Source organism: Anabrus simplex, chromosome 4 (genome assembly GCF_040414725.1).
Source record: "Anabrus simplex isolate iqAnaSimp1 chromosome 4, ASM4041472v1, whole genome shotgun sequence".
In the NCBI taxonomy this organism is placed as follows: Eukaryota; Metazoa; Arthropoda; class Insecta; order Orthoptera; family Tettigoniidae; genus Anabrus; species Anabrus simplex.
The window spans coordinates 451,597,720-451,611,898 of NC_090268.1; the positions used below are offsets into that span (position 1 = coordinate 451,597,720).

The 14,179-nt window shown below is 41.3% G+C and overlaps 1 protein-coding gene across 2 annotated transcripts in view; it reads right to left on the reverse strand.

The window, feature by feature from the left end:
• Positions 1 to 14,179, reverse strand: part of LOC137500601 (vanin-like protein 1) — a 125,697-nt gene that overhangs the window by 18,809 nt on the left and 92,709 nt on the right. For both annotated transcript variants that reach the window (XM_068227547.1, XM_068227546.1), the window contains one exon: positions 1,690 to 1,839. In XM_068227547.1, the coding sequence (XP_068083648.1) occupies positions 1,690 to 1,839 (150 nt within the window). The remainder of the gene's footprint in view (positions 1 to 1,689; positions 1,840 to 14,179) is intronic.

Sequence of the window (14,179 nt, forward strand, 5' to 3'; positions counted from 1 at the left end):
TATTGTCCGTACCAGGTTCACTTGCAGTATCAGTATCCATATCACTTTGTTCAGTGTTGCCACGACACTCATTTTCATCATCACTATCGTCACTGTCAAGGCCAACATTTATGATGACATTTTCTATGGTGTCCTCCATTAACCATCCCTGTACCAATAACTTTCCTCAATTTTTCGTACTTTTTCGCAAGCTTTTGCCCAGTCCTGTTGAGTGATTTCTCGTAAAGAAGTGTTCGTCAGTTCCTTTAGGGTTTTTAAGCTAATAGCAGAGACATTTTTAGCAGTAATCTTTTGTTTAAACAAATTACAAATAAGTCCAATCGGATTAAGGTCACAACACAATAGTATGGAGGGAGCCTTAAGACAGTAAACCCCTTTTGTTCTAACATTGTATCCACTCTATATGCCGGTTTTGGCTTATTACGTGTTATAAGTTTCAAAATTTCACCTCGTCTCCCAGTGGGATCACAATATATGTTATGCTGAGTAAGTCAGTCTACCATTTCAGTCTTACGAGATGCGTTAGTGAGGGCTTTATTGACTTGCGCAGTATGATAAGGCGCGTTATCGATAACAACTATGCTCTCGGGTGGAATATTTGGAATAAGTTTATCTTCTACCCATTTCTGATAATTGCAGCTATTCATTTCATCGTGGTAATCTTGTGATTTGGATTGTGAGTCATAAATTAAATCTGCTCCCTTCCGCATGGAGCTCGTTGTCCTGGACTGTGATTCGTCATAACCCCTGCGACGTCTTCATGTTGCCAACATTTTTTTTACACTGTAGTGTGTGTGAACCCACGTTTCATCCGTGTACACTACTGATGTATTTGGACCCTTCGCGTTATTTCTTATAGCTCGTGAGTAGTCCGCACGTCTAGCAACAATGTCTGACCTTTCCGCGAGGATAGTTCGTTTATTTTTACACTTCCCGAAATAAAACACCATTTCTTTTACAATTTTCCGGAAAGTTTCTTTTCCTCCCTTAAACTGTATTTCATGTTTCGCAAATACAAGCAGTTTCCGCAGTGTTGGAATTTCTTTCTTTTGTTCATCATACTCTAGGAATTTTCTACGAATACAACATTTATCGAAGTCATCTATAGAAATCACTTTTCTTTCAGACCATTTTTTTCGTGGTGTTGAAACCTTTTCGCCGGTTTCACCGCCTTTTCAGTGTCTTTCAAAATATTTCTTACGGTTTTTTTGGACTTACCAACCACATGTGCCGCCTTTGAAATTACATTTTGAAGAGGTATAATTACTTTGTTCTCTTTTTTCTCTTCCTTACAAAACTGCACGACATTTTATATCATTTTCTTCTGCACGGAATGAGTCAATTCCCACCCACCCCTTCTTCTGTCTCGGCGTTTCCATTATTATTATTATTATTATTATTATTATTATTATTATTATTATTATTATTATTATTATTATTATTATTATTATTATTATTATTCGAACTGGCTGTATGAATGACCGGGCGACTGTATGGTATCACTGAAGTTCGTTAAAATGTTACAGTCGCCGTAAGATCTGAAGTGGTACATTTTGTGACACCTTAACCCAACTGCCTTCTTCTAGATACTGACTCTCTCTCTATGTCTGTTACCCTTAAGAGGGGAAAATATGTGCAGAAGGATCATCACAACAGGTTACACACCTGCTTATCGTCCGAGTGACTAACCTCATATTGACCACTAGGAGTGTCCAGGCAGGGGATGACAGCCTCGCTGGGAGCAGGAACTGTCACAGCCAGCGCAGGCGACCCGTCCGGATGTCGAGGTAGTCCCAGGGATACCAGTCCATACTCCGGGAACACGATGATGTCCGCTTCCTGCAGCACAAGAAAGCAATGATGATAACTGTCATTCACACGTATCCATGGTAGTCCTCGCCTGTCATAACAGACCTGCACGTGGGGAGCCGAACATGTCCTCGGACCCTCCCGCCACTAAAAGCCATACGCCATTTAATTTCATAAGAGGTGACTAAGACGAATGAACCTTAAGGGCTTCAAAGTAGACGCTCTCAAATTCAAACCGACTGCCGGCCCCGCTGTGCCCACTCCTCTTACCCGGAGGCCCCAAGTTCGATTCCCGTCGAGGTCAGTGATTATTTACCTGTATCTGAGGGCTAGTTCGAGGTCTAATCGGCCTATGTGATAACAATTGAGGAGCTATCTGACAGTGAAATCGCGCTCCCAGTAAGGAAATCCAAAAATAACGGCCGAGAGGATTTGTTGTGCTGACTAAACAACACCTCATAATCTGCAGGAGTTGGGGCTGAGCAGCGGTCGCTTGGTAGGCCAAGGCTGTGCGGGACTGTTGCGCCACGGGGAAAGGAAAGGTGGTAGAATTATAGAGTCCACCCCGCAAGGATTATATTAGGCGCTCAGAACCATACAGGCTCAAGTGCCATATAATTGATTCTGAGAAAATTGGCTTCCAAGTTTTTGACAATATGAAATATCTAGTAATTATTTTGCCGAAAAGGCTATACACATTGTATTATGTGACTGGACTGATATTTTAAAGAACTTTGGGAACACTCTTTCGAACATCAGAATTATTTAGCTATTTTCATTTTAAATGGTACTTGAGCCTCTTTGGATTTTGGAAAGTTGCCTATAACTATCACTTGAAGTCGCTTTCTTTGGTACTTTTTGGCTTTCAGTCACTTTCCTGTTAAGATGATGATAACACATTAGAACAGAGGCAAAGTTTAACACAACCCTTCAAAATACGTAGTTTATTGTAAGAATATGATTGAGTACATAGTTATCACATGTGTTTCGCACATGAACACAGTTTTAGAAAATAATACTGTGTACTTAAGCTACTACGGCACGATTGCTTGAGATTTAAATTACCATCTCGGTGGATACATAGGTCACAGCCAGTTTAAAAACCATAATAACAACTAATATTACGAAAACACACAATACAGATTAGACCATTTTTGTATTAAGACTTAATAAAGAGAAATGTAGAATCAATCAGTCAAATAATACAACTCAACCATCAGCCGTAGCCTAACTTTAAACAGACCATATGATTTCATCGGTTGAGTTCCTTTGGCATTGTAAAACTAAAGAGTTTTCAGTGGCGCGAAAATAAATTTATAGTAAGAATAAATATTGAAATGTGGTTGAGCTTCTTCGGCTCTTAAAGAAGACAACCCCGTTCTGAATGAATCAAAACAAAAGTAGTTTGGTTGTCAGCGCCTCATATCAGTGCTGCTGTTCTTACACAGAAATGATTCTGGAGGAGAGATGTGCTCATTACGCCTGTCAGGGTCCATCCGATCGACTCCTAGATGTATAATTACTTTTATAACCTAAAGTAATGATCCGGGCGCCTTTATCCGTTGCTTCTGCCAAGGATCACGGACATTGGCAGAAGACGTCATTCCCACCAATGAAGAGACAGAGATTTCTTTATCAACCACTGCAGAAGAAAAAAAGACTAAAGAGGCCAGCGAAGTTTGAAAGTGTCGGACGGTAACCTTACACTTTGTTAATTGCTCCTTTAATCTCGCGGCTTATGGCAAGAACAAAGAGGTCATTTAATAGTTGTAAAGTATTTTTGCACATCCAGAGCAATCTCTGTCACGCTCCCTTCGAGATGCGTCTCCTTATGGCCGTGGCTCATACTGACCGCACGGCAACGAAACAGAAAAAGAGACAACATATCAAACCAACAGTTGTTATTCTACTCACGTCAGCGCTACCAGTGGAAGCGTTCACCTGCGCCACATAGTGTTGCCTGGTGTTACTATCATTGCGGCGCAGACTGTAAAGGAAAGGGGGTAGGTTGGCGACCAACGTTACCCTTCATGAGCGTGGTATTACTTCCATCTTTCATCTTTTCTATCTGACCTCGCTCGGTCAACTATTGTTCTCTTCCGATCCGCATTGTATTATGTTTGTAAGGAGTGGGGAGTATTTCCTATATACGCCCATTGTGGCCCCGGCCTTCCATCTGGCTATAACTTCATTCGGACCTTCTGATTAGTGTTAACGAAGGGTGGTTGGTCATAATTGTACTTCCTCTAAACAAACCTCCTTCAATTACCTTATATCACAAACGTACGTGATTTTCAGATGACAAGAATAAGGACAATTTGGCAACACTTTTTATTACCAGGCGTATGCATAACTCTTTTCCGGTTTCATTAAGAGACCGCGCGAGCGAACAGTACGCAGCGTATGAATTTGACATACGTCAGTTTCTTCGTCTGACATTAAACTACCAACACAAGTTGAGTGCGCCAAACACTAGCGTCTGTGCTGTATCGTTCAGTGATCATGTCGACGTTTGTGCCTGAAAAAGGACATTTGCGGTACGAATTGCTTTTCTTATTTAATCAAAAGGAAAAAGCTGTGGAAAGTCATCGTTTGCTGGTAAACACGCTCCAAGTGTTACACAAAGTGCGCGCTCTGGTAGACCACAAAAGTGCGAAGACTCTTGAAGCCTTAATTCACGACGCTATCGCCTATAAATGATTAATTTAAATCACACATTGACCGAAAGACGACCGGAATGGGCAGAAGACATGGCAAAGAGGTTTTGCTACACGACAATGCGCCGTCTCACACATCAACACCAGTGAAAGACACCTTGAAATCGCTTGGATTGGACATCCTCCCGCACCCGCCGTACTGCCCTGACATGGCACCATCTATGACCTCTTCGCATCAATAAGTCACGCGCTCGCAGAGCAACACTTCAAAATTTCGAGGAAGTTGAAAAATGGGTCGACGAATGCTTTCCCGCAAAAGACAAGCAGTTTTTCTGGCATGGTATTCATAACTTACCTGAAAGATCGGCGAAGTGTATAGAATCCTCTGGACAATAATTACCTGTTTGCTTCGCCACAAAACCGACAAAAGAATTCACTATGAAACAACAATGGGAACATTTAACGCTCGGTGCGCCAGTTACAACAAACAGTGCTGAACGATGTTGTTATTCTCATCCTCCTTTTTTTATGGACACATGTGGCAGATAGTTTTCCTCGGGACTGATGATGTCCCAGCATTTTCCTCATGATTGGGTCTTTCCCTTCCAATCTTCCCATCCACCCATAAGGCCCTTTTTCGGCATAGCAGGTGAGAGCGTCTGGGCGCAATACTGGTCCTCCTCCACAGTTGTATCTCCGACTAAATGTCTCACGCTCCAGGACACTGGCTTTGAGGCGGTGGAAGTGCGATCTCTCACCGAGTCCGAAGGACAAACCAACCCTGGAGGGTAAACGACAAACAAAATGTATTTGAACTGCACATCTTAGTAATGTTTACTCGCGTTTTATTTCTTTAAATAAAATTGTAATCGGTACACAGTACATCGCATGGCAGTGCGGAGGTTCTGCTGCAGACGAACCAGGAGCTTCACCAGTAATGGATGAGGTACTACTGCTGATGATGATTGTTCGTCTGTCAGATGGAGACGTTCACCACACACTCAGATGCGAAGGGTGCACTAGGCCTCCCCGGGTCCACATTCCACAGGGGAGATGCGAAGAGGAAGACAAAATTATTTTAAAAGGAGGACGATGTCGAAAAAGAAGGACACTAAAATCCTCCATTGTGAGTGTGAATTTGGAAATCTATTCTAATTTTCACATACATGAATAAAATGTATCTCTTTCCATATTATACATAAATTTTTACAAAATGTAAATAATGCAACTAATTTGCACGCCTTGCTGATACTCTTCTGAACATTCTGTTGCCTTTAGGAGTTTTCGCGTGTCCAACATTATAAAAAAGTACACTTGTAAGTTCCATTGGGCACCATTAATATGACATTCGAGTTTGAAACGTTTCCTATTATCAGTCCATTGTGCTAGGATCAATGAAAATACTCTCTCTACGTTTGCATTGTGCCCTGGTGTAGGGAAATGGTATTCTGCAAATTTTAATAACACTGCGAACTACAGCCCATTTCTGACTACAAGATAAAGCGATTTATACTGTCATTCAGGAATTGTTTGAAACTGCAGAACTGATCAGGGTTCCTTCAAATCCCGGTTGTCTTCTGTCGTTGTAAGCTGTCACACATTCACATAGCAGTGTTATGTCAGGGTATTGCTGAGAGAGAAGTATGCACTTCACATTCACATAGCAGTGTTCTGTCAGGGTATTGCTGAGAGAGAAGTATGCACTTCACATTCACATAGCAGTGTTATGTCAGCATATTGCTGAGAGAGAAGTATGCACTTCACATTCACATAGCAGTGTTATGTCAGGGTATTGCTGAGAGAGAAGTATGCACTTCACATTCACATAGCAGTGTTCTGTCAGGGTATTGCTGAGAGAGAAGTATGCACTTCACATTCACATAGCAGTGTTATGTCAGGGTATTGCTGAGAGAGAAGTATGCACTACACATTCACATAGCAGTGTTATGTCAGCATATTGCTGAGAGAGAAGTATGCACTTCACATTCACATAGCAGTGTTATGTCAGGGTATTGCTGAGAGAGAAGTATGCACTACACATTCACATAGCAGTGTTATGTCAGGGTATTGCTGAGAGAGAAGTATGCACTACACATTCACATAGCAGTGTTATGTCAGCATATTGCTGAGAGAGAAGTATGCACTACACATTCACATAGCAGTGTTCTGTCAGGGTATTGCTGAGAGAGAAGTATGCACTACACATTCACATAGCAGTGTTATGTCAGGGTATTGCTGAGAGAGAAGTATGCACTACACATTCACATAGCAGTGTTCTGTCAGGGTATTGCTGAGAGAGAAGTATGCACTACACATTCACATAGCAGTGTTACGTCAGTGTATTGCTGAGAGAGAAGTATGCACTTCACATTCACATAGCAGTGTTCTGTCAGGGTATTGCTGAGAGAGAAGTATGCACTACACATTCACATAGCAGTGTTATGTCAGCATATTGCTGAGAGAGAAGTATGCACTACACATTCACATAGCAGTGTTATGTCAGGGTATCGATGAGAGAGAAGTATGCACTACACAAATGAAATGGGATATGGCTTTTGGTGCCGGGAGTGTCCGATTACAAGTTCAGCTCGCCAGATGGAGGTCTTTTGATTTGACTCACGTAGAAGACCTGCGCGTCGTGATGAGCATGAAATGATGATGATAAAGACAATACATACACCCAGACCCCGTGCCAGCGAAATTAACCAATTATGGTTAAAATTCCCGATCCTGCCGGGAATCGAACCCGGGTCAATATGACCACAGGCCAGCACGCTAATCATTTACCCATGGGGCCGGACATACAATGTGGTAAATACAACGCATGCAGAGAATAATCGTGCGTAACATAATAACATTTCGATATATCGATACTATATAGATGAACGGTTGCATCACGAAGTAGTAAATGAGAACAGCTTCACTAAAAGAGAACATTTCGGTTTTTTACATAATCGACCCGGACCCCGGACAATGGGCAGCTCCAGGTAAAGAATGATGTCCGGTCACACTACCTTTACAACACACCACAATATGAAAATTTCCAGAAGCCATCCATCACCTAGGGCAGTTACCGTTAAATGTGTTTGTAGAACTAAATATAATTAAGAAAACCACAAATAAAAGATGTAATATGAGTAAGTCGCTATTCATGTTTAAAAATCAACTATTATTTTGATCAGCGTATACCTCTCTCTGTACCTGCTCGATATGGACCGTTGTTGACTTTCATGTCCTTACTATCCGTCTGTTCCCGCTGCAATATATATATATATATATATACAGTATATCTACCGAGCTCGATAGCTGCAGTCGCTTATGTGCGGTCAGTATCCAGTATTCGGGAAACAGTAGGTTCGAGCCCCACTGTCGGCAGCCCTGAAGATGGTTTTCCGTGGTTTCCCTTTTTCACACCAAGCAAATGCTGGGGCTGTACCTTAATTAAGGCCACGGCCGCTTCCTTCCCACTCCTAGCACTTTCCTGTCCCATCGTCGCCATAAGACCGCTCTGTGCCGGCGCGACGTAAAGCAACTAGCAAAAAAAACAATATATCTATAAATAATATTATTTATAGTTTTTATAAAAAAGACAGGTGTAGATAAAGAAATAAAGATTTGTTAACTATAAAGAAATTTCATGACGAATCAAAAAAAATTATCAGATTCTAAAAATCTATTGATGATAATGTCTATTAAAGGGTGGGTGTAGATAATAAAATTAAAGATTAAACTATGGATGATAATGTTTATAAGACAGATGTAGATAACTAAATTAAAGATTTGTTACTAAAAAAATTGATGACGAATCCAAAAGAATGTTAGATTTAGTAAAAATCTGCTAACGTTAATGTCTATAAAACATGAAAGGCTGAAATTCTGCTAGCCCAACGGGCGATACGTCCCTGACGACGGGGCCTATGTAAAACCCAACTTAAAGCTTGATTGTCTGTTTCTAATTCAAATTTGACATGCTCCAGATAGAGGCGGAACTTCTCCAAGGCAAACAGAACGGGCAAACCTTCTATTTCATAGATGGAATACTTGGCTTCTTGAGCGGATAAAGTCCTAGAAGCATAGGCGATAGGCCAGCTTCACGTTCCGCTTCCTAAAGAAGAATAGCAGCAACAGCAGAGGAAGAGGCATAGCTAAAATCTTTGCTGCGACGGCGCCGTTCAGGGGTGCCGCCATATTAGTGAATTTAGAGATAAATTTCCTAAAGAAACTCACCATGCCTACGAAACTAGCCATTCCCTTGATGTCCTTAGGAGGCTTAAAGTCACGAATAGCCTGCGTTCTGGAATGGTCGATTGAAGCACCATCGGGCGACACAATATGCGCTAATACAGATATACAAGGCTAGCAAAAGCCACCTTAGATACAGTAATTTGACAGTCAACTCAGCCTTACGAAGGCGATAGAGGACTTCCTTCAGATGATCTAAGTGTTTTTGAAAGGTCTTCGAAAACCCGACGACATCGTCGAGATAATGATATTCAAATTTGATATCGGAAAAGACCCTATCCAGCAGTCTAGTAAGGACAGCCTCGCCCGTGGGGAGGATACAAATTCCAATGAGTGGCGAAAGCCATCATATGTTTGGAATCTTCTGCCAGAGGTATCTGGTTATATGCCTGGTTACGATCTAAGATGATAAAGAACATAGCCTTGCGAAACCAAATAAAAACAAGAATGAATATCAGGAAGTGGCAGAGACTGTAACACGACCTTCCGGTTCAAAGCCATGTAATCAATGACAAGCCTGAAACCACCTTGGGGTTTCGGTACAAGAAAAATGGGTGATGAATGCGCCGACTTTGAAGGTTGAATAATACCATCTCTTAACATCTGATCAATGATTTCCTTAAGAGCCTTCATTTTAGTGGAGATAGCCTATAAGAAGGAAACCTCACTGGAATAGAGTCGTTTAGCTCAATCATGTACTTAATAAGGTCAGTGACGTCAAAAGTTTCTGAAAATATGTGAGGAAAAGACTGAGACAACTTTCAGCCTCTATCCTCAGGTAGATGCTTAAGATCTAAGGACATCTTACTCTGGGTAGGCGAAATAGATGAAATTGACACAGAATTACATTTCAAAAGAGGAATTTTAAGGTTACTAACAAACTTGAAGGTGCATGACTTACTCTGAAGATCGAGCACCAGACCCGAATGAGACATGAAATCGGCCCCCTGCATTACAGGGCAAGGCAATTGTTTAGCCACAAGTAATTTAATTTTCCAATTAAATATTGAGATTCGAACTTCAGCAAAAATTAATCTAAAAATTCCTAATGGTGACGAGTTTGCCGAAACACATTTAATAGAAGACAAACAATAGTCCGGAAATTTAGAGCAAGCTATTGGTTCAGAGTACCACTCCTAGGAAATAATGGAGCTAACCCTCCCTGAATCTAATAGTGCCGTAAAGGGTTCGTTATTCACCTGACTTTTCAGAAAGGGGACGAATCTTGGGGTTTCCGAAGAAATTTTATGGCATTTCCAAAGGTCTTCAAATAATAAATTAGAGTAAGTCTCTTCCTTGAAGTATTCGTTGCCTGATTGAACGGGGACTGAACCTCGGGAAGGTAACTCATCTGATGACACTTATCACTTCCTATCTTCTGGTTTAGTTAAGGCAATACCACAAGTTGAACAGGACGATGTGCTGTTTAGACAAGTGCAATTCTTGGCTAGGTGGGAGAACGACCCGAACTTAAAAACACCCTTGGGACGGAACTGCTCCGTTCCTAGTTCCACTAGATTTTACCAAGGGACACGTATTTCTAAGTTGTTCAGTCGATCGCACGCATAACACTTGCGTGTGGGGAAGGATCGGCGAGGTGGTGGCCGAGAAGGGGAAGGAAGGTATCGGCGTATCTTACACCTTCTGCTGCCACTGGCATTGCCTCGAGTTCCGAGAAGGTTTGGGTCGAGTGGCAAAACCTAAGTATTACCTACAGGGCAGAGAGATTCCTTCTGCCAAGGTTTGTACAATTTGCTGTTCTGGAAAATGGACAGCGACTACCCTAGAATAAAATTTTACATCTTGAATAAAGTCGGCAAAGTTCTCGTCCAACCTCTGTACTCTGAAGTAGTACTTCTGTATTAAAGATGACATATCTCTAGCCGGAATGAAATTAGCTAAGAGGTGGGCGTGGAAATCTTGTATATTTCTTTTACTATTTTGTCCGAGAGGACGCCTACAGAATACGGGTAAATTATTTGAAGAATTTGAGAGTGAGAAAGAGCAAATACAAAAAGCATGATTTTGAAATTCGACTAAGGATCTTGGGAATGAAATCACATCATTACTTGAGTTAATGAAAAAGTTGGATATACCTTTAGCAACATGGCTAAGGGGTGGGGCAAACTGCTAAACGCAGGCGACATACCAGGTGATGGCATTGGAGGCTGAGAAGGTTCAAACACTGCATTACTCATAAAGAACCGTGGAAGTTGCCTTAGATGATCAGACACTTGTTCCGATGGGGCAGATGTTTGTTGAGTAGCCAGCGATTTGCTACTCTCAATAGACCTGCTAGAGTCATTTTCCGTAAGCAAGTTTACCGTAGGAACATGGTCGCTTTTAGCAGTAGCGGCCCCCAGACAACAATTGACTAATCCTATTAGACATGTCCGACAGATTTTCGACCAAATTACTAACCTCCTTCGCATGATCATCCTGGCGCCAACTGCTGCTGTTGTGTGAAACGCCTCTCCAGTAATCTCGTTAATTAGCAAGATTAACAGCCAACAAGTGCCATTTGTGACTTTCTCAGTGTAACTAAACTGTAATTGACCTGAAGCATCATTCAGTATGTCCGCGAAAGAAGCTATTCGTCGTGTAGCGTCTATTGAAGATGTTATGAAGGACTTCCAAGGCCGCTTGGAACACGTCGCAAGCTGCACCTGCCGCGCGGATGAGCTGCAGCGACTAAAGGCTGAGTTCTCCCTGTTCCAAGAAAAGGTGTCTAGTGAGCTGAAAGACATAACAAAAAAACTGGAATTTACTGAACAGCGCCTCGAACAACAGGCCGAACTGCTTGATGAAGTTGAACAGTACAGCTTAGTGCTGCATGAGGAGCCGACAGAGAACGTTATCAACACGATGAAGGGCAAGTTAAATGTAGATATAACTATGTCTGATATAGATCGTTGCCATCGTTTAGGAGTGCTAAAACGAACCACAGCTCAGGTTGTTGCTACGGGTAAGCGCCCTATAATTATAAAGTTCGTGCGTTACCATGACCGGGACAGAGTTTGGAGGGCCAAGCGGCTGTTAAAAGGAACTAGCCTTCTACTGACTGAATCCCTGACAGGTATCAGAAAAACTATTCTAAACAGGGCACGTGATCACTTCGGACTCCGAAGGGTGTGGACACAGGACGGCCGCATTGTTGTTTTGAAAGACAATGGACAGAAAATGTTTGTTAGCAGCATGGCACAATTAATAAGCCTTATGTGAGCGACGAGATTGACTAGGAAAAACAATGAGTGATATAATAGCGTATAATGTTTGTGTATGTGAATCTGATAGTGTGTGCGAGAGTGATTGTGTAAATATTTCTGGAGGTGCTTATGAAACAACTAGGGTGAGTAGCTTGAATTTTTCTGTTGACAATGGCTAACGTAAATGAGTCAATTATTTATACCGAACAGCATGTCCGTGATGTCATTGACCCTATCCCTCTTCATTGTCGTCCGCCTTCACCCTTACCTTCCCCTTCACCAGCCGTGGCAGGAGACATTCTTAAGGAAAGGTTAGCTCCCCACCAACAATATTTTCAGTGTTGTCATATCAATGCACAATCGCTTCTTTGTCACTTTGACGAAATACAGGCTCTATTTAGTAACAGTAACTTGCATTGTATTTGTGTAACAGAGACATGGTTACAGCAGTCACTCAAATCTGATCTCGTAAAGCTGAATAACATGACGTTACATCGCCTAGATCGTTTAAATCGTGTAGGGGGCGGTTGCGCTATATATTGCCGTAGCGACTTAAAAAGTAAAATAATTATGACCTCAGATCCTAAGACTCCATTTCGACCTGAATTCATGTTTGTTGAACTCTTGGTTAATAATCAAAAACTACTGATCGGAGTGGTATACAAGGCGCCGGACATACAACATATATCTGACCTAGAAGTGGCATTATCGAAGTTAACTCCGCTGTACGAAAACATAATCATTCTTGGTGACTTCAATACTAATCTCCTAGTTACAAGTAACGAATCAACATACTTACAAAACCTATTCCATGGCATGGATTACTATATACTGACACTAGACGCGACTAACCATGTTCACAGAATAAACCACACGTCTCACACACTGATTGACCTTATTATAACAAACAATCCGCAGAAAGTGGTAAAACATGGACAGCTTCCTGTACCAGGTATTTCGACCCACGATCTCATATACTTATGTTACTCTCTCAAGGCACCAAAGTACAAAACCAGGTACATAATGCGAAGAGACTTCAAGCATTTTAATACTGAGATAATACGAAATGAAGCATATCAATTGCCGTGGAATGACATTTTACTGACTAATGACATTGATGATAAGGTTGACAGACTGAATATTAGGACTGTATGACAAACACGCTCCGAAGAAGCAAATTCGAGTTTCTCATCCTTCTTCTCCTTGGCTAACAAATGAAATTAAGTCGGTCATGGCAAATCGTGATGCTTGGTATAGGCGATTTAGGCGAACTGAAAGCACTAGTGATTTCGAAAATTACCGTATTCTCCGAAATCAAGTTAAGAAATTAATTCGTAACAGCAAGTATAAATATATTCAAGAGATAACAAACAGACGAAATTCAGCACTAATATGGAAACATTTGCATCAGATGGGTATAGGTCGCAGCCTGACCATGCAGACACCCAGTATACCACTTGATGATCTAAATTCTCATTTTACGAAAGCAGCATACACTAATAATGATATTACTGACAATAATGACTATGATGCTAACTATCCTAATAATGATAATAATAATCATCATCATCATCATCATCAACCAGTTGATGACCTAACTGATGATGATATTAACGCCATAAATGCTCATTCCCGAGTAAATCAAGTAAAATTCACTTTCAAAAAAGTTGGGGCGAACGATGTGAAGCGTGTAATTTACTCCCTCAAGTCTGATGCTCCGGGTAATAACGACATACCATTATCTTTCATAAAAAATATTATTGGTGCCATATTACCTATTCTGACGCATATATTTAATCATTGCCTTGTACAGGGAGTATTCCCAACTGTGTGGAAGCACGGTATCGTCATTCCTATTCCTAAGAAGAATTCTCCTAGTTTACCATCAGATTATCGCCCTATATCCATTCTCCCACCCCTTTCCAAAGTACTAGAACGCTTGGTACACGAACAAGTCCTCACTTACTTGACTAACGTCTCACTGCTTGACCCTTACCAATCTGGTTTCAAGAAAGGACACAGCACAACGACTGCCCTACTGAAAGTAACTGATGATACCCGACAGGCAATGGACACTCGACAAGTGACTGTACTGGTTCTACTTGATTTTTCTAGTGCTTTTGATACTGTTGTTCCTCAACTGCTACTTTCAAAATTGGATTCATTAAATTTCAGCAAGACGGCAATAAACTTTTTCAGTTCGTACCTCAAAAATTGCCGTCAGTGTGTCAAAGTAAATAATAGCAGATCTGAGTGGCTTAACAA